This window comes from Lipophrys pholis (genome assembly GCF_963383615.2).
Source record: "Lipophrys pholis genome assembly, chromosome: 16".
NCBI classification, from domain to species: Eukaryota; Metazoa; Chordata; class Actinopteri; order Blenniiformes; family Blenniidae; genus Lipophrys; species Lipophrys pholis.
The window spans coordinates 26,594,710-26,615,178 of NC_137634.1; the positions used below are offsets into that span (position 1 = coordinate 26,594,710).

The window sequence follows — 20,469 nt, forward strand, 5'->3', positions numbered from 1 at the left end:
ATTTATTTATACACAAAAATAATGAAACAATACTACCCAGGCTTTTGTCAAAAAGCAGCACAGAACAGAAAAACACGCTCTACTCAATCAATCTATGAGTGTGTGACCAAGCCAAACCCCAGAATTCAGGCTTCAAGAAGGGGAGGCTCGGCGGTAAATGACCTTTAAAGGATAACAATTTAGGGAAGGGCTGCGGGTGACGGCAATAAACCATAAAACTACTAAAAGAAATCTGCCTGTCTACTCTGACTTACCTGGCAAACAAAACATCACTCAAACCGCCACCCATATACTAGAGATTTACTCAATCAATCTATGAGTCTGTGACCCAGCCAAACCCTAGAACCCAAAGATTGTCACATACCACTCAGAAACCACCACGGCACGAGGCGGACTGCTCAGATTAAATCTCAGCCGCCTTTTGCTCTTGACTCTGGCAGCTTTTAAAGGGTTGAGACGAGGGTTGTCAAGTGGTGATTGGCAGGAAGCGATGATGACAGCGAGAGCGCCGGCCAACCAGCAAGCAGGGGAACACTGAGCAGCAGTAGAGGAGGGGGGGCTGGAGGCGGGGTCTGCTGGGGATTCCCTCCAGTAGAGCAGACAATTAACTGATTGACAAGTGCAGGTGGAATAACTCCCATACCGACACAGAACAGCACATTACACCCAGGAAATAACTGGAATAAGGTCCGGAGACCGAAACAGCCGGCAAAAAGTTTGGTTGTACAAGAGGTTGTCACTTTCTTTTTATTTGAAATAACAGAGATGAGTTGGCCCCCTACGTATACCGTGGAGGCCTCTCAGAAGATACTTCTGCTAACCTCTGGTGAATTCCTAAGATCAAAAATAATGTAATATAGGATGGTAAATATTGTTTGTAGCACTGTGCCACTGAAAGGGCTTAACTGACCCTTCTTATTTTAGGATGGCAAGATTGTGCGGCGGGTAAGGATAAATTGAGAGAGGTGGGGGCGTGATCCAATATAACTATGCTATGGTTATCAGTAGCAACAAATTTGGATAATTATCTAATGTCCAGGAGAAAAAATCAATGCGCGAATGGGAGTGGTGAACATGGGGAAAAAATGAGAATGACTTAGTCCCTAAGGATGTGTGCCTTCATGGGTCAATAAGGCCAAGATGTTATGTAAAAGTTAATAAAGTCTCAGCTGACTTGGTCAGCTGAATAGCTTTGTTAATGAGCAGCCTAGCACTGGGTCTTGGACAAAGTTAAAATCACCTCCGATAATGATGTAGTGGTTACACAGGTGTGGAAAATATGTTAACAGATTGGTTATAAAGAGGCTGTTTTTCCAGTTAGGACCATAGATGGAGACGAGCAAAGTAAGGTTACCTGGATTATTACAGAAATGATTATGTATCTTCCATTCAGGTCCAAAGATAATTTTTGGGAAATGAAAGGATCAGCCTTTTGGTTAATATTAGCAGTGCCCGTGGCTTTACTCTTAAATGAAGAGTGAAACACCTCACCAACTCAAATGGGCCATAATCTGCTCTAGCTTTGTGGCATACCCCCTTCACATTCCAGGATATCAGTCGAGATGCACTGTTGGTGGAAGTCTTACCTCTGCATCAGCAGAGGGCTGAGAGGGGTAGAAACCTGGAGGGATCTGGGGTAAGGGGGACGTACAGGGTAACTGGGATTGGAGATAAATAGTAAGAATTCACTACACACCAAGCAACCACAAAATAACTTAGGACAGGTAGTGTTGTGCTATCCCACTCAACAAAATATATTTATAAGCATTAAAGAAACATAAGATATTAACAATGAAACTAATGTGTCTTTCTTTGCAAAACAGCCAACATTTCCTATGTTTACACGTACAGAATCATTTCATTGTAGTGTTGGACATGTGACAGAGGAAACACACAGGATGCCAATAGGATTGGAACTGCTACCCTGGGGAATTGACTAATGCATGAATATACACTGGTGTGGACAGTTTGTTTGATCTACTACAGAGAAGTTAGAGTAAGTAAAATGGGTTTTCAGTCAGTCTGAGTTGTATCGAGCATCTATCTGTTTTCCTGTACAGGGAATGACAGGGAGAGATAAGAGTGATAAGAGTGACTTTACTACTACTACTTTACTGTTCTACTCAACTGACTTCCCCTGCATGCTAAAATCACAAAATTTAAAATGTATAAAGTCATAGATAAATGCACCTAATAAAACCGTCACACATCAGAACAAGTGTATTTGAAGTAGAAAGTGGAAAACCTGTTCAAGGTTACTGCATTTGTACCAGTGGGTAGATTATTTTACTGGTGATGTTGCATTTTGACCTCAAAGTCTTCACTTTTTTTTAATTTATTTTTTTTTATATCCAATTTAAAGGCACCTAATTAGATTTGTGAATCAATCTGTCATTTTGATTCCACATACACAACATTGGTTGTCACAGGTGTAAAAACAAGTGGATTTACTCATATCCAGCACAATGGATGTATTGTACATCACATCTGCTGTTTGTTTCACTTCCTTGATTCTCTCCAGGTGATCACCTTCTTTGCTGGACGAGTCTTCGACCCTAACGAGAAGGAGCGTGGCCGTGTAGCTTTTGCTGGAGAGTACCTAAAAGGCGACGCCTCTCTGTTGATCAGCGACTTGTTGCTGACTGACTCAGGAGAGTACAGCTGCAAAGTGAAGACTGGAGCCCGGTATCACTGGAGCACCATCAGCCTCATCGTGCTGGGTGAGTAGCCCTAAAGAAGGGAGCTGGAAAAAGGGATCTAAAATGATTACCATGAGGGACACACACCTTCCCTCAGCTCATGCCAGTGATGACAGAAGGGGCAACGCTGTGTGCCTTTCCTGTAACTCACCTACCAAATACGCCCTCTGCTGGGACACTCCAGTTACTACTGCTACATGAGACGAATGACAAACATATTGTGCTTCAAAAAAATCACTGCGCATTTTCAAATAGAACGCATTACTCGGAAATATCTCAGATACTAAAGCATCAAATGAACTGCTGATTATTATAACAATCACAGCAGGTGGCTTGCACTCACCTCACAAATGTCTATCTGATGGAGTTGAGGGTCGGTTCAGACAGAATGAACCTCAGGAACAGAGCGTCAGCATCACCTGCCCTCAAGCAGCAGCTCAAACTGAGGAAGCTGCCTTCAGTGACCAGCAGGTAATAAAACACTTCATCAGTCAGTGTGACAGTCTTTACACAACACAGCTGGATTTGTTGATGGGTTGGCTAAACTCTCAATACGCATCATGTCACTGTTCTTTTAGATTATTGACATCCTGATAGCTGAAGGATCAACCAGGCTGGGGTCAGAGGTCATCATGACCGGAGGGAGAACGTTTTCACACGCTGCCACAGGCTGACCCACCATACATCCTTATTTATGTGTAGAGTTATGCTTGTATGTAAAAAAAGTACACTGACATGATTCATGGGTGTTTTTCTTCTTTTAAAGTAGTCATGGGTAAATGTTGAAGGTTTGTCATGGACATTTACTCCTTCCTGCTGAAGAAACTACAGTTATTCTCCATTCTGGTCATTTGTTTTGCTTCATGCAGCCACACATTGTCACTGGAGGAATGAAGGAGGCAGATCAGTTTTGTAGCTGAACTCTTCACTGTGGCTACAGCTGACCTCTGACCTCTGACCCTGAGCTTCACTGTGGTTACAGCTGACCTCTGACCTCTAACCCTGAGCTTCACTGTGGTTACAGCTGACCTCTGACCTCTGACCCTGAGCTTCACTGTGGTTACAGCTGCAGTGTCTTGCTGAAATAACTTCCTTCTCATTCATGTACACAGAATGAACTTTTGTTCCACGGCTCAGCAACAGTTTGGGATATAAAATGAGAAAAAGGTGCAGTGATGTGAAATGAAAATATAGAACATAATATATACATTGGCTATATGTACAAGATAACCAGCCAAAATATACACAACTTTACCAGCAGTGATGTACAGTAACTCTGCAGAGAATGACAGTAGTCCTGAGAGGGTCTTCATTTCTTCATCTATTGCTTTGATTCTATCTTCATATTTCTTGACCAAGTCACCGTTCTTCATGTAATGGTGCTTATTTTTCCAAAGAAAGTTGAAGATGATTTTGTTTCCTCAGTAGTCTTGGTGGGTATTGCTAAGCAGCCTGCAGGATAGATAAGCTGAGATATAACTTCAATGTTCATCAGCAGTGTTGTTCCAAACAGTGTCGTGTCTTTTTGGAGCCAGGTATTCAACATTTTTTTTGCTGTTAAACAGTTTGATGAACATTATTTCTTTCACTCGTGTCTAAACATTTAGAGATCCATAATCTGAGGTATTACTTTTCTTTCTTAATTGGGATACTATGAAGAGAAAGGGGAGAACAGTCATGGACAGTGGCGGCTGGTGGTAAAAACATTTGGGAGGGGGCACACAGGAAGGTGGGTATTATAACATAACAATAAACTACTTAAACATACATTCTGCTCTCCTCTCCTTCAGGCCAGCACATCTTTCAATCACTTTCTGATTGAAATCTGTCATTTCCCAAACAAGAGTCTTTTCCACGGAGAGCATGGCCAGAGCATGAAGCCTCTCCTGGGTCATGGTGTTTCTGAGAAAAGCTTTTACTCTCTTCAAGGTTGAGAAGCACCTCTCAGCTTCTGCTGTGGTCATGGTGTGGTGGGGAGGATCTTTCAAAGAGTTCGAGTTTGTTAGACCTCTTCAACATTGTTCTCCATGAAGAGCTGGAAAAGGTCCACAGCACCACAACAGACTCTGGACTCTTCTTTGCTGTAGATGAGACCAAGTTCTGTCTTCAGCTTGCTTCCATTCAGCATTGGGTCGGCCTTCACAGAGCTCTGAGGAACAGCTTCAGGAAGTGACCTGTGGTGTTCCTCAAACCTGTCCCCCTGCAACAAGATGGTCTGTGAAGGAGAAGCGCTCCCTGGTGTCCCAGAATGGTGTTGCAGACCTACACAGAGAATAAACACAAAAACACATAGAGAACAAAATGTATATGTAATTCATTTAGGCAGTTTTGGTGACACTGTTACCCTCTGTTGCTGCATGATTTTGGAAAAAAAACCATCTTGCAGTTATTTTGACTACTGCAATTGTGATCTGATTTGATATAATTTTAAATAATTGTCATTGTCATTATAAAAGAAACCCAAAAAAATAGTGCTGATTGGGTGATAGACTGTAACATCTCTGCAAAATGACAAGGATATATTTAAAATGGTATTTCAAAGTACATTTCTCCTCTAACAAATATTACAACCTCCAATGAAACATGGACTATGACAGATTTCTCCGGGTGGAACCCCGGGTGGAACCCCGGGTGGAACCCCGGGTGGAACCCCGGGTGGAACCCCGGGTGGAACTCCGTCCACGGTCACCTGGCTGCTGGATCTTAAGTCTGGTTGGGCCGGTCCAAGCCGGTCCAAGCTCCTTTATCTGCTCCTTTTCCTCCAGCGAACACCGTGTAAAGGGTTTTTTATATATTACTGACTGAATTGTCTTTTTCTGCCGCCATCGTCTCGTGTCTGGTCGCCGTCCCATTCTTCAGTTTGCGTCCGTATGATTGAGTCGAGTGTGACACGCTGCCAGGGGCGTGACTTTGATTGACGAGAGTCATGATGAATTAATCCAATTGGATGAAGATTGACACTAAGCGTTGATTGGCCAGATTGACGAGAGCTGCGTCCCGAGGAGAATCTTTAAGTAGCCAATTAGAGACCAGCATTAAGTCACATGGAAGCCAAATGTTTAAGAACATACATACACACTCATTTGGCCGGCGCCCCGCCATTGAAACGTATTGAAACGTATGTCTTTAAGTCCACACAAATAAACAACCGCAAATAAACTCTGTATGAAACGGGAATGCTGAAAAATCAAAAGTCAGACACATCTTAGGAGTGAACAGATGTGACAACTACTTTTTACTACGTGTTTACTGGGTCTGTACATTTTTTCTGAAATTTTGATGAGGGCGGCACCCTAGCGCCCCCTATTGACAAGCTGCCACTGGTCATGGATGATTGTGTATCGATCTTCTTTTAAGAAACCCTGACTGAGTATATAACTAAGAAAATTGGTTGTACCTACTTTTAACCTTGTTGCCAATACAGAAGTAAGTATTTTATACTCTGTATTGTGGAAAGTGATAGGTTTTTGTTTGCTCAATAATTATTTGTCTTTTCCTTATTTGGGTATTAATTTAATTCTGCCTCATTTTCTTGTCAATAATTCCTTTCCATTAAAACATTATTGCCTCAAATAGCAACATTTTCATTTCTTTTCAGAAATGTTTGTAGATGTTTGCAGTGATTCCATCTGAGCCTGGAGATCAGTCAGAGGCTGTTTTTGATGATGCGTTGAATTCTTCAATTTTCAAATCCTCCTCACAAATATATCTGAAATTTTCATAATTTACAGGAATCAGATTCTTTATCTCAATAAAAAGTAATTCAGCATTTTTCTTAGAATAAGAAGATACATAAAGGTATCTAAAGAAATTCAAGGTCTTCTTGGCTATACCTTTTGGTTCTAAGCATTCTTCCCTGTTCATCATGAGATTGTGAATTGTATTTTCTTTCTTACCTATTTTTCTAACTTAGAGGAATATGATGGGGTTTTTCTCCCTCTTCCATCCACTTGGCTCTGGACCTTAGAAATGCTCTCTGAGCTTTATTCAGATAAAACTCATCTACCTGGATGTACCTTCCAGTGTACTTGTGCTTCATAGAACTGAACATGATCCATGAAGCCATGTCGTAACTTTAGCCACTGACATCATTTTGCCTTTTAAATATGGCGGCGACCATGTACAAGTATGCCGGCGCCCGTACACCACCATATTTTGATACCGCACTGGCGGGGTTTCAATTTTGAGAGTGGTATGGCGCTGACCGTGTGCATTTGTGGCAGCGACCAAATACAAGCATGTGTGCGCCCGTAACGCCGCCATCTTGATAATACATTGGCAATGTTTCAATTCTGGAGAAGTATGGTCGCACTGTAGATCATGTACTATTGCCTCCCACCATCAGTGGCGCTGTGGTGGTGATTTGGAACAAAATGGCGCTGATCACAGACTCCGCACTGGAATACACATTTCTCTGCTTTAGCGAACAACTTGTTTTCCAGTAGACGCTGCAGCACTAGACAGACGTGTTGGACTGGTTCCTCAGAATTCTGGGAAAAAATCGAAATGTCTCTACACCTCCATTCTTCCATGTTGAAGCATTTGATTCAGACACGTCCAGAAATAAAGTGAAAGGAGCAGAAATTCACAATGTAAAGCCCAAATGTTGAAGAATAAGCCCCAAAATCATACATGTGTTATTCTTTTCCCCTCTATGTCCACTCTGGGGCTCCGGACTAAAGCAAGACAGACGGGAAAAAACACCAATAGAGAGACGAAGAGACGTAATGTTTTCTTTCTCTTTGGTGCATCAGAGGTTCAGGTCAGAGTAGATGGAGCGACCCGGACTAAACCACTGGTACGGTCCGTCTCCTGGTTCCTGGATGAGGCTGTCAGCGCTACATTGGTGAAATCAGTGACGTATCACGTTTTGGAGTGACGCAGTGACGAGGCTCTACTGGCTCTGTTAACGGTGGAAAAAGAACCGGTTCTTTGGTGGTGCTCATTTAAGAACCGGCCCTGAACTAGAACCTGGTTCTTTTTGGTGGAAAAGCCCTATCAGTGACTGGATGTATCCATCATAGTCTTCTATTTCTGGGTTGTTGATGACTTAACTGAAAATACATCAATGGGAAGTCTTGGCACTCGTCCAAACAGAACCAGAAACAGCAAGTAGCCAGTCAATTGGTGAACTGTACAGTTGTACGCAAATGTGAGCAATTTCAAAGTGTCAGGCCACTTTTGCTTCAATCTCGGTGGCAGTGGCAGAAAACATCCAGTGTTTCCTGCAAACCTGCCAAAACTCCTGCCTGTAATCTCACCTTTCTGACCTTCCGTGATGCAAAATCATCAATTAGATCAACATGTGAAATGTTTGCTTTATGCTGATGATTGCAAAGCCAGTAAGACTTTCCTGTGACATGGTGGACCTCAGGTAAGTTTTAATAAGCTTCAGCTTTGAAAAACGTCTATCTGCCTCAGCTACAGTAACTCGCTCCGGGTCAGACCCATTCTGAGAGCAGATTTCTGAAAGTTGTTTTTCATTGATGAATGTCAGCCACTCAAGCTGACTCCTGGACTGTGATGGTAAGTCAGGCAAGTTCTTAGACTACTGCAAAAGCTCTCTGCCAATAAACAACCAAATCTGTTTCATTGCATACATAATCCTCATAGAGATGACAAGCAAGCATAATGCATACCTTTATCTTTTCTCCTTTTCTCTTCTTGCTCTCTCCCTTTTCTGAACTGGGAGCCTGATGGCTTCTTCAAGCTTCATTTCCCATCCTTCATGCAGCATGCAGCATCCTTCATGCAGCATGCTGCATGCAGCACACATCTGAAATGATGGCGCAGTCACTGAAGGTGACAGCTGACTGCAAACTGTGTTGCCAAGTTGGACTTGTTTGCCCCCAATTAAGCTTCTTTTGAACATGTTGGAACAGAAAAATAGAATTGGACCGGCTGACTTGTTGAATGTCTGGGTCAAATGACAGTTCTTCCCTGCACCCGCACAAGGGGGCCAAAATGTTCTATCTGACATGGTGGGGGTGGGCGGGGTTAATTATATCTATCTTATTCATTCATTCATTCATTCATTCGTTCAAAAGGCTTATATGCATATATGATATAATTGCACCACACTTTGATTTAAATTTTAATATTTAAATTGACGTCGACTATTAGATAGAAACAATATTCATTCAGTAGCTACTTCAAGTAGTAACTTAAACCAATAACAAGATGTTGTTTCAACTCATCCCCTCTGTTAATATCCCAGTAAGTAGAGTAACACAGTGGTTGCACTTTTTTATGAGCGTGGAGTCATTTAAGATATATGTGTTCATCAACACTCAATAAAATACTAAAATTACTACATATTGCTGCTTCGCCAATATTATCAAGAAAACTGCAATTTCACAAAAAAATGTAATGCTGTGCATAAAATGTGCTCTGGTGTGAGCGCACGAGTCAATGTGGGAAGGAAATTCTTCCACAGTGAATTAATAAAGTGCGAAAAATAAAACAAACTAAAAATCTCATCTGGACCGGAAGATTCTCTCACAACGCAAGTTATCTCAAATATTTTTTCCTTGATGTCGATCGGGTTTTAAAATAATAGATAATCCATTTCTGGTAGCGCTTAAGGTGGAAACAGGTAAAACCACTATGAAACCTGTCAGCAAGCAGGATATGTTCAGCCGTCTTTCTGGAACGGATAACTCACTTTCCCTCAGTTCAGGCTTGTAAAAACTCAGAGTATCTCAGAGTACCCACTTTCTGGAATACCTCCCAGACCTGACAATCACATTCATCAGTGAAGAATCCATCATCCCATTGCCCACTGTCCCACCCATCACAGGCCCCATTCCACAGCCTAAAGGCCTTCACATGCTCTCCGCCGTGCACCTTTGCGCAGTGAAGTCAAAATGATCATCCGCCCCTTTGCGCAGGGTCCGCTGCGGCCCCACTGTACGCACCGACTGCTCATGCTCCAGAGCTACTGGGTTCTTGTGTGAGGAGATCCTCCGTCTCCCGTCTGAACAATCACAAGTTAAATAAAATAAAGATTCAGAGGCTCAGAACTCCTGAAGTGAAACAGAAACTACTTGAGGAAAGGTGGAGAACGCCGGGCAGCAGAAGTGGAGATAGTTTCAGGATCGTTCCGTTCCGTTATGGAACGTTATGGAAGTGAGCCCAGAAGTGGAGCATGAATACAATCATGTGTGCGCCCACGACCTGCACACGGTCTGCAGACGGGCCTTGCAGAGAGCATGTGAAGGCCTTAAGAGAGACTCTATGCTCTCCCCTATGGAGAGCCCAATTTGTTACCAATACCATCATCTCTCACCAGGTTCGCATGACCCCCCGAACAAACCCTCAACTCACAGTTGCTATATAAATGACCCTGTGTCAGATTTCTAACTTCACTTCCTGTTTCATGGCGAACCAGCAGATCTTCATTGAAGCCCCGCCGTTTGAAATGATGGTTACATTTTGATATGTATTCATCGGGAAGGCCTGTTGTATATACTGGCCATATTTGAGGACTTACCCTCGAGGAGGATTGTGTTTCACATGTTTCATGCATAACGGGAAATGGTGGACTTCCTGTTGGGTGTAGAGTATGGCTGTCAGTGACGTTTCTGTGCTTCATGTTGCATGTCTATCAAATCTCTTGGACAAAGGTGAACACAATATAAAACGGTTCTACACGAAGGTTTGAGCACGTTTAGGCCATTTTCCAGGCATGTGACAATTCAAGAGCACATACATATATCCATACAGTATATAAACCCTTATTGATATACTGCTAATATAAATAAATACATTTGTATTTTATAAAAATATATTAACAGAAAATAGCTATATATATTTGATTGTACCAACACATACATACATACATACATACATACATACTATATCCAATATCTAATTGACATGCCTGATAAGGGGTAGGAAGAAAAAGTTATCTAATCCTACCCTTTCTTCAATATTCGATATTCATCTTATATAATTATCTTCCTGTAAGTTAGTGTTAGTTTCTCTGCTCTATTATTTTCTGTCACATTGTTTTAAGCTTGAAAAAACCTACACGATTCACAATATCTTCACAATCGGGCACCATTGATTCACAAAGACCGAACTCATTTTTAAAAGAAACTCCCCTCTATCAAACCCAGATTGTCTTTTGTGATTTTCCAACCAGTGTAGCAGCATGCAGCCCACTGCTAATATCACATCATCTATAATGCATGGAGCACTGTAAGGAGAGCAAACACCTACTATCCAAAACACCAGCGCTGTAAACAAACCTCTGCACATTTTACTTCCCCTCTTTATTAATTATTCATCGGTTTCACTTCCAATCGAGCGAAGCCACTTTATTTGGCCGAGGCGATTGGACGTTAGGAATTCATCTCAGAGCATATAGCGGGACTTTACCATCTCTGCTTCAGTACAGCAGAACACCACATGTCAAGACATGCTTCACACACACTTAGCCTAACTCACTTCCTGTCGAGGAAAGCGGAAAGACACTTCTTCAGCTCAGGGTCTGAGCTGTTTGTGAGAAAAGACTTGGACAAGTTGATGTGGTATTTCATGTTGGTGAGACTGCAGTCATTTGAGGGTCTGTCAAGAAAGCTCCATTCATCTCAGATATGGATGAAATGGATTTCACTTATACTACTACTGTTGAGAAGCCCCCAAATCTCTCTCTCTCTCTCTCTCTCTCTCTCTCTCTCTCTCTCTCTCTCTCTCTCTCTCTCTCTCTCTCTCTCTCTCTCTCTCTCTCTCTCTCTCACACACACACACCAATGGAAATGACTGCCATGCGAGGAGCTCAGTCCATCCACTGGAAGCAGTTTGGGGTTCAGTATCTTGCTCATGGGGAATCAAACCTGCAGACTTTGCATTAATATGCGTTTCGGGTGATGAGACCACATGAACAGGCACCAAAGCACCTCACTCAAACCCCTTCCCGAGGTGGTCAGAGAGCATCGGACCACAGAGGCTTTGTGCTGTGAACAGCATGTGTTGCTGATACGTCCCAGGACGGCGGCATTGCAGGAAAATACTTCATCATCAGTGCACGCTATGTTTTCATTTAAGAGAATGGGCCAGTCTGAATTAGTCAGTCTTTTTAATTTTCCAAAGAAACTATGTATTAGAACATGGATGTCCTACCTGGAGGTTTGGAGAGACACAGGCCCCGTTTACACGACAACGAATTTGAGTGTATCCGCAAAACTTCCTTCACTTTTGGGGGGTCCGTTTACATGGCACCAGTTTGCGGATGCACTGTATCTGCAAAGTTTTTAATCCGGCTCTCAAGGTGGAAAGATTCTTTCGCGGCACAAATCCCTCCTGGAGAGACTGATGGAGGCGACAGAGCCTGTTACTGCGCATCTCTCCCCCCTCCCTCCTGCTCATCCAGTTGTAAACAAACATGGCGGCCCGTAGTGGTACGACCCGTAGTGGTACGACCCGTAGTGGTACGACCCGTAGTGGTACGACCCGTAGTGGTACGACCCGTAGTGGTACGACCCGTAGTGGTACGACCCGTAGTGGTACGACCCGTAGTGGTACGACCCGTAGTGGTACGACCCGTAGTGGTACGACCCGTAGTGGTACGACCCGTAGTGGTACGACCCGTAGTGGTACGACCCGTAGTGGTACGACCCGCGGTCCATATTCTAGTTTTAGCCTCCAGATCAGTAGTTTAATAGTTGAGACTCTCCCTGATATCATCCGGTGTATCATCAGTCCATACGGATGTCAGGTTCTCTCCATTTTCTTCATGTTTATAGTGTTTTGTTCTCTGCACACGTCTGTGTAGTTTCATTACAAAATCAAGCAACAGCGCCCTCCAGTGGCCCGGCAGACTAACTACATTGTTGTCTCTGTGTCCGCTGCTGCAGTGGAAACGCACTCCTTTTATTTAGTGGATTAGGTGTTGTCACGTGAAACGTTGTTGTGTAAACAGGGCCTCAGTGTCTGATAGTGACCTGGACAGAAGATCCGTCCAGCACAGGCTGGAAGACTCATAACTGTGCCCCAGGCCATTAGTGGAAGTGACGTACAGGCAGCAGTAGTACAATCTTCCAAGTGGTCAGCCTGAAACGCATGATATGGACAAATGTAAACACTGCTCGTCACATGTGATAGATCATGTGATCAGTTGTACATGTAATTATGCATCTCTTTTTTTCCCGCAGTGAAGCCGTCCAAACCACGGTGCTGGATGGAGGGCAAACTTTTGGAAGGCGGAGATGTTAAAATGAGCTGCAAGTCTGCCGATGGATCTGATCCGATTCATTACAAATGGGAGAGAGTACTGGACAAGGGCAAGTACTTTGGAAAGCTGCCTCAGCTGGCCCTGATCGGTAAGCCTGATCAGATAGTGACGCATTTCCCTCTATGTCAGTGAGACCAAGATAATCCTTTGTGACAAAGCCTAAGGATGAAATATAATAATCTACATTACAAACATAATATCATGGCAATTCAAACAATTCTTTATATATCCTTGGGCCAGACCAGATTTCTGAAGGTTGAAAAACTTAACACAAATTATTTCAAATGTCTGTGGGTGATATTTTGGTGCAATGTCCTGCTTTGAGGGACTGCGTTTGTCAGCTCACGGCTGTGAGGTGTATCACAAACTTTGGATTGTTTGCTGGTTTCAGCTCATTGTGATGACATTTTTCAGTACTTTATAATATCAAGGGAGCTTCATTGAAGTCTGCTTTTATTTAGTCGGGAGAAACACATTGAGATTAATAATCTCTTTTACAAGTGTGTCCTGGAGAGCTGTGGGGGGGTTGGGAGGGTCTTGCTCTGGGACCCCCAGTGCAGGTTTTTTGGACTCTGGGGGAAACCAGAGTACCCGGAGGAAACCCACACACACATGGGAAGAACATGCAAACTCCACACAGGGACCTCCTCGACCTCAGCCCCCACCACGGGGGAGCCCCACCACAGGGACCGCCCCGAACTAGCTGGTCAGGAGCCCACGCCACGATCAGTGCTGAGCTGCACCGCCATGGCCAGAACGCTCCCCAGGACGACGCCCCCCACAGGCAGACCAGAGACAGCTCCTGGTGCGGAGCGCCCCCGTGAGGAGACACTGGGTTAAAATACTAAGAGCTTATAAAATGAATCGATGAATAAAATAAAATAAATTGACCTAAAACATTGGTCACATAAAAATTAAAATGTAAGTAAAATAGTCAACTAATTTAAAGCAAAATTAAAAAGGTTGGTCTTGAGCCTGCCTTTAAAAACACCAAGGGTCTCTGTGGCCCTGAGGCCCTCCGGCAGCCTGTTCCTCTAATGTGGGCCATGGTGACAGAACAAGGTCTCACCATAGGTCCTGGTCCTGACACTAGGAACCCTGAACAGGCCGGAGCCAGAGGACCTCAGGGACCCTGACCCAGCAGGTCCTGGTCCTGACACTAGGAACCCTTAACAGGCCGGAGCCAGAGGACCTCAGGGACCACGAGGGCTCATATCGTAAAAGCAGGTCAGAAAGATAAGAAGACCCAAGACCATTAAGACATTTAAAAACTAGTAATAAAACCTTAAAATCAATCCTGAAACCCAACGCAGTGGAGCCAATGTAGTGACTTTAAAAAAGGTGTAATGTGCTCTTCGTCACTGGTGCTGCTGAATTCTGGAGGTGCTGAAGGCTGCCGATAGTTTTCTGGGGAAGACCAGACAGCAGGGCTTTACAATAATCTTTTTTTTTTTCCAAATTTTCTTTATTGAGATTTGCACAGAACAGAACAACAGGATTGTTCGACAGTTAGAATAATGAGCAGTTCTGTCGCAAAGCTGTATTTTTTTTCACTAACCCACCCTCCCACCCTCCCACCCTCCCACCCTATACTATTCCCACACTCCCCAACTCATCACACATGCATTTCTTTCATTCATACCAACACACATCTTAGACAGTTAGACAAACGAGAAAAAAATAAAAAAATAAAAAATAAAAGATGTTTCTTAAGAAAAAGTAATGATAAAGTACAATGAATAAGAAGTAAACGGGGGGGGGGGGGGGGGGGGGGGGGGTCTCATTTACTTTCTGCAACGATTGTCAGAGAGTTGATGTGTGTTAAAAAGTACTGCTATGTCTTGTGGAAGTTGTCTCACGAGCCTTTTAAGGAGAACCTGATCCTCTCCACAGTAACACATCGGAGCATCTCCTGAATCCACATATCATGAGTACGTGGAGTGGAATGAGACCACTTCAGGAGAATCAGTCTTCGAGCAAGTAGAGTAGTAAAAGCAATGACAATCCAGGCTGGTTTAAGCACTCTGATTGAGATTGTGATTCCAAAGAAGGCAGTAATGGGTTCAAGTGCTATGGTTTGACCTACAAACTTGCTGAGTGTTTCAAAGATAGCAGTCCAAAATCCATACAGTTGGCAAGTGAAGAACATGTGGCCAAAGTCAGCAGGTGATTGTCTGCACCTACTGCAGGCGTCCGTCCTGTCAGGGTCGATTTTGGCCAGATTAGCATTAGTAAATTTTTACACTGTAAGAGATTATGTCTTGCCCAAATAGAAGATGTGTGAACACTATTTAATATCTCCTGCCAGATTTCATCAGATAAGGGGATCCTGAGGTCTTGACCCCAGGCGGACCTCAGAGAGCTCAGACGGTTTGGAGACAGACTGTAGATATAGCTGCATATGGTTCCTATAAGACCTTTCCCTCTAATATTGAGAGTCAAAAACTGTTTGAACAATGATTCCGGTGGTCTATTGGGAAATTGGGGGATGTAAGTTTTCACACAATGTCTAATCTGAAAGAAACAGAATAGGTGTAACGGGTGTGTTTGCGACCCAATTGCAGCACAGTCGGACACACAGATACCATTGGTGAGGGCTTTATTCAAGTAGAAGGTGATACCAGCAATTGCAACAGAAGAACCAGCAGGCGAAGATCCAGACAGGGGAGCCACCAGTGCGGCAAAACAAGAGTCTCGATTTCAAAAGGGAATTACCAGGAACTCGGGGTCAAGGACAGAAGGCTGAGGTTACAGGCAGGGTTCAGGCAAGGCCGGCTGGTCAAAAGCAGGCAGAGGAGGCAACAGGCTTTCAATCCGGGAAATATAGCTGGACGGTCTTGCGTGCGAGCAGGAGAACAATCTGGCAGTGGGTGAGTGGAGAGCAGGAGTCTTTATACTGACCCAGAGAAAGCCCAGGTTTTTAACACAGTGCCAGGTTTTCCAGTCCTGCAGTGACGGTAAAAGCCTCTCTCTTAGTTTTGTCCTTGTTGAGCTGGAGGAGGTTGTCTGCTATCCACCACTTTCAATGTGAAATAAAATAAAAAGCGCATCGAATGGCCCTGTGTCCTCAGGACACACATCAATGTACAGCTGCATATCATCAGCATAGCTGTTAAAGCTGATGCCATGTTTCCTAAAGACGTCCCCAAGCGGCAACATATAAAGATTAAAAAGTGTTGGACCTAAAATTGAACCTTGGGGAACTCCACACTTGATTCTATGGGTTCTTGAGGAGCAAGTATCCATACTTACATCGATTTTTTGAGAGATAGGAGTTAAGAACAGTGTTGGAGAGTCCTAACAGGTTTTGAAGGCTATTTAACAAAATGTGGTGATGAACCGTATCAAATGCTAAGATCCAGTAGCACCCGGACAGAGCTAAGATCCAGTAGCGCCAGGACAGAGCTAAGATCCAGTAGCAGCGGGATGGAGCTAAGCTCCAGTAGCACCAGGAGCTAAGATCCAGTAGCACCCCGAGCTAAGGTCCAGTAGCACCCGGACAGAGCTAAGCTCCAGTAACACCAGGAGCTAATTCCAGTAGCGCCAGGACAGAGCTAAGATCCAGTAGAAGCGGGATGGAGCTAAGCTCCTGTAGCACCAGGAGCTAAGATCCAGTAGCACCAGGAGCTAAGATCCAGTAGCACCAGGAGCTAAGATCCAGTAGCATCAGGAGCTAAGATCCAGTAGCAACAGGATGGAGCTAAGGTCCAGTAGCACCAGGAGCTAAGATCCAGTAGCACCAGGACCGACCTAAGATCCAGCAGCACCAGTAGCTACGATCCAGTAGCAACAGGATGGAGCTAAGGTCCAGTAGCACCAGGAGCTAAGATCCAGTAGCACCAGGACCGAGCTAAGATCCAGTAGCACCAGGAGCTAAAGTCCAGTAGCACCAGGAGCTAAGATCCAGTAGCACCAGGACCGACCTAAGATCCAGCAGCACCAGTAGCTACGATCCAGTAGCACCAGGACCAACCTAAGATCCAGTAGCACCAGGAGCTACGATCCAGTAGCAGCGGGATGGAGCTAAGATCCAGTAGCACCAGGAGCTACGATCCAGTAACAGCGGGATGGAGCTAAGATCCAGTAGCAACAGGAGCTATGGTCCAGTAGCAGCGGGAAAGAGATAGAGTTTCTGAGTCTCCATATTACATCTGACGTCATTAACAATGTTTAATAGGGCTGTCTCAGTATTGTGGTTCGTACTAAAATTATCCAGAGAGTTAGGGTCTAAATTGCTCTTCTTCAGAATTGGCTTCACCACCGCCATTTTAAAGTCAGCATGGAAAACACCCGTCTGTAGACAGTAATTCATGATGTTAAGAAGCTCAAACTCAAAGAACCCATAGAATGTTTTATAAAAAAGGTGAGGGAATCGGGTCTAAAAGACAAGTTGTGGGGTAACTTGGGAGAAAACTCCACTAAGTGTCCGCCGTAGATTTACTAGATTCCCCACGGCCTATCAGCGCCTGTTGATGTAACATGGCTGCAGCGCCGCCATCTTGGGGAGGTCTCCCGCTTGTGCGAAACATATGATCAATATGGCTAAGAAATCCACCAAAGAATGTGTTGCTCCCTAATCTGATTTTCCTGAAATGACACAGATCAAGCCCTTCTTGAAAATAAGTATTTTAAGAATTTGTCAATTGTATGTGTTTATGTTAACATTGGTTCATATTGAGAAAACCCCCGGCTAATTATAGTTAGCATTAGGCTAAATTATTGGTTATAATTCTTTAACTCTGTGAATCCTTCATGTCTTGTAACCAACTTAAAGTGGCAATTTCATTGCTGGAGAGTGACCAAAGTTATATAACCTGAAATTAATTAATCTGGTGAGTGTCAAAGGAAGCCTCAAAGGAAGCCCCCCACCCCCACCCCCTTTTGAGAGAGTCAAGAAGCTTGTTTTGCTGCTGATTGGACGCTCGTCATTCGCCTCATGTAACGTTCAGCTCTGAGTTGCGAGTACCTTCCCAAGATGGCGGACGGCGAGGCATGCTACAGGCAGTGCAGAAAGGCATCTAGGTTGTATATCTATGGTGTCAAAGTCAACAAGGACAAAACTCTCCAGTGTGTCCTCAGGTAAATGCAATGGTACAGAAGCCTTAAATGTAACCTGTTGAGATTAAAGACCAGTTCTTATTGCATCATTTTTACTTCTTAAGTGTCTGCAAAGTCCTCACATAAGAGGTTATGTTAAAAATCCCGGAGGACTTATCAAAATCAGTTTTAATTAAATGGTCAGTGGTGGAAAAGAGAACTCTGGGGTTGTTTTTATCATCAGAAATAAGTTTTGAAAAGAGGGAAGTTTTTTATGGTTTGACAATATTAATATAGATTTGTCCAGAGAGTATTTGATAGTGAATAGTTGATTTAGTTTTCCTCCCTCTCCTTTCTGCACTCCTGCATTGCCTCTTCAGTCTTTTAGTTTCCTTGTTTCTCCGCGGAGGCAGAAGTTTGTTTTTAGGGTTTTAGTTTTAGTGGAGCGACTGAATCGAGACTTGTTTTCAATTTACTGTTAAAATGATTTACAATAAAATCACAGGATGCTAATAATCTAGTTTTCTAATGAAAAACTAGATTATTTGTAAAAAAAAAATAGTGTGTGTATGCGCGTACATGCGTACACGTGTGTGCGTGTGTTTACTGCATGGTTGAGCAGTGGTTAGCACGCTTGCCACAGAGCGAGGGGGTTCTAATGCTGACCAGGCCTTTATGTGTGGCGTTTGCATGTTCTTCGTGTGTGTGTGTGTGTGTGTGCGTGTGCGTGTGTGTGCGTGTGTGTGTGTGTGTGTTTCATCTGGGTACTCCGGTTTCCTCCCACAGTCCAAAAAGATGCCTGTGAGGTCAATGGGGGACTCTAAATGTCCCTGAGGTGTGAATGTGAGTGTGTGTGGTTGTCTGTCTCTGGGAGTTTGTCCTGTGACGGGACAATCCTGTGATTGGACTGGAGACCTGTCCAGGTGCATCCTGCCATTGCCCATAGTAAGTTGGGATGGACTTCAGCACCCTGCGACCCGAATAGAAGATGGATATTATTGCAGTAGCTTGGTCAGAAGGGGTTTGTTAAAAAGGAAGGGTGCAGCTCAAATGAATTGAGGAGTGTAACTGGAGGAGTTCTGTGTGATGTGTGACAAATCAATGAATTATTATCTTTAGTTTAACTCACATCAAGGTCAACAAGTTCAGATTTTAAAACTGACGGTGTCTTCTCAGGCTGAAATTACTGAAAACTGTGTTACTGATTGTGTCCCTGGTGAACTCAGTAGGTAGAGCATGAGACTCTCAATCTCAAGGTAGAGGGTTCATGTCCCCCGCTGGGTGCCACCTTCCTGTGGGCTCTCCACCTTCCTGTGGGCTCTCCACCTTCCTGTGGGCTCTCCACCTTCCTGTGGGCTCTCCACCTGCAGGAAGGTTCTTAATGGGTCAATGTGATCTGGGTGACGGTGCTCAGACCGACACCACCAGTCTGAGGAAACAGATAAGAGGGAGAAGATGGATGAATGTGTTACTGATTGTTTGAAGAGCTGTTCATAAAGATTACTTTGGACTAAAATTAGACCAAGGATAATGTAAAGAGGTCAAAAATGTCCTGATTCAATTCAGGAGCTGGTTACTGTGAATCTGCTGCCACTCAGAAACATCTCCTTTACCACCATGTTGTCCACACATGTGGACATTTTTAATAAGACAGTTTGGGGGTTGGGGGTTTGTGTTCAGGTGCATGGTCTGTCAAGTTTTGTATTTGTGGCGTTCCTGCACAGTTTTAGCTTTTCTTTCCAGGTTTTTGTCATTAACAGTTTATCATGTTGTGTAATTGTCAGTCCTCCTTTCCTTACATGTTTCCTCTGTGTGGAGGTTAGGTTTGCTTCACTTCTTCTGTTCACTCAACTTCTATATATGACTTATGGTCTCTGGTTTCTTTTCTAAAAAGTCTAAAAATCTTTTCTCCTCAAACTTCAGATTTGAAAAACCCAGAAATTGTGACGCTGAGGAACCTGACAAAGGAAAACACCGGAATCTACAAGTGCACAGCGAGCAACGACGTGGGGCAAGAGAGCTGCACAGTGGAGGTCAAGATGCACCGTGAGTGTGTGTGTGTGTGTGTGTGTGTGTGTGTGTGTGTGTGTGTGTGTGTGTGTGTGTGTGTGTGTGTGTGTGTGTGTGTGTGTGTGTGTGTGTGTGTGTGTGTGTGTGTGTGTGTGTGTGTGTGTGTGTGTGTGTGTGTGTGTGTGTGTGTGTGGGAGTGTGACGTTCTTGCACCACTTTCAGTTTAATGGTGAGCCGAGGGAAAGAGAAGGGAGTTTAAATTGTTTAGTGGTTCTGCTGCTCGGGTGTTTCTGTCGCAGGTTCCTGTGTGTACAGAACAATGTCATTGCTGCGTTACAGTCATTAGTGGACTAAAGTGAGAATCGGCAATCAGAATCTTCACAGCGTGAAGTTTATAATGACAATTGTCAAAAGCTGATTTGGGAGCTGTTTGTTGTGACCTGAGCTGACCAACAGTGCTTCAGTTCTGAGGAGCGTCAGGTTCAT

At 43.8% G+C, this 20,469-nt stretch overlaps 1 protein-coding gene across 1 annotated transcript in view; it reads left to right on the forward strand.

Moving 5' to 3' along the window:
• The window catches only part of clmpa (CXADR like membrane protein a), a 63,082-nt gene that overhangs the window by 40,285 nt on the left and 2,328 nt on the right, over positions 1-20,469 (forward strand). The window contains exons 3-5 of the mRNA XM_080483791.1: positions 2,522-2,720; positions 12,857-13,024; positions 19,897-20,019. Of these exons, the coding sequence (XP_080339917.1) occupies positions 2,522-2,720; positions 12,857-13,024; positions 19,897-20,019 (490 nt within the window). The remainder of the gene's footprint in view (positions 1-2,521; positions 2,721-12,856; positions 13,025-19,896; positions 20,020-20,469) is intronic.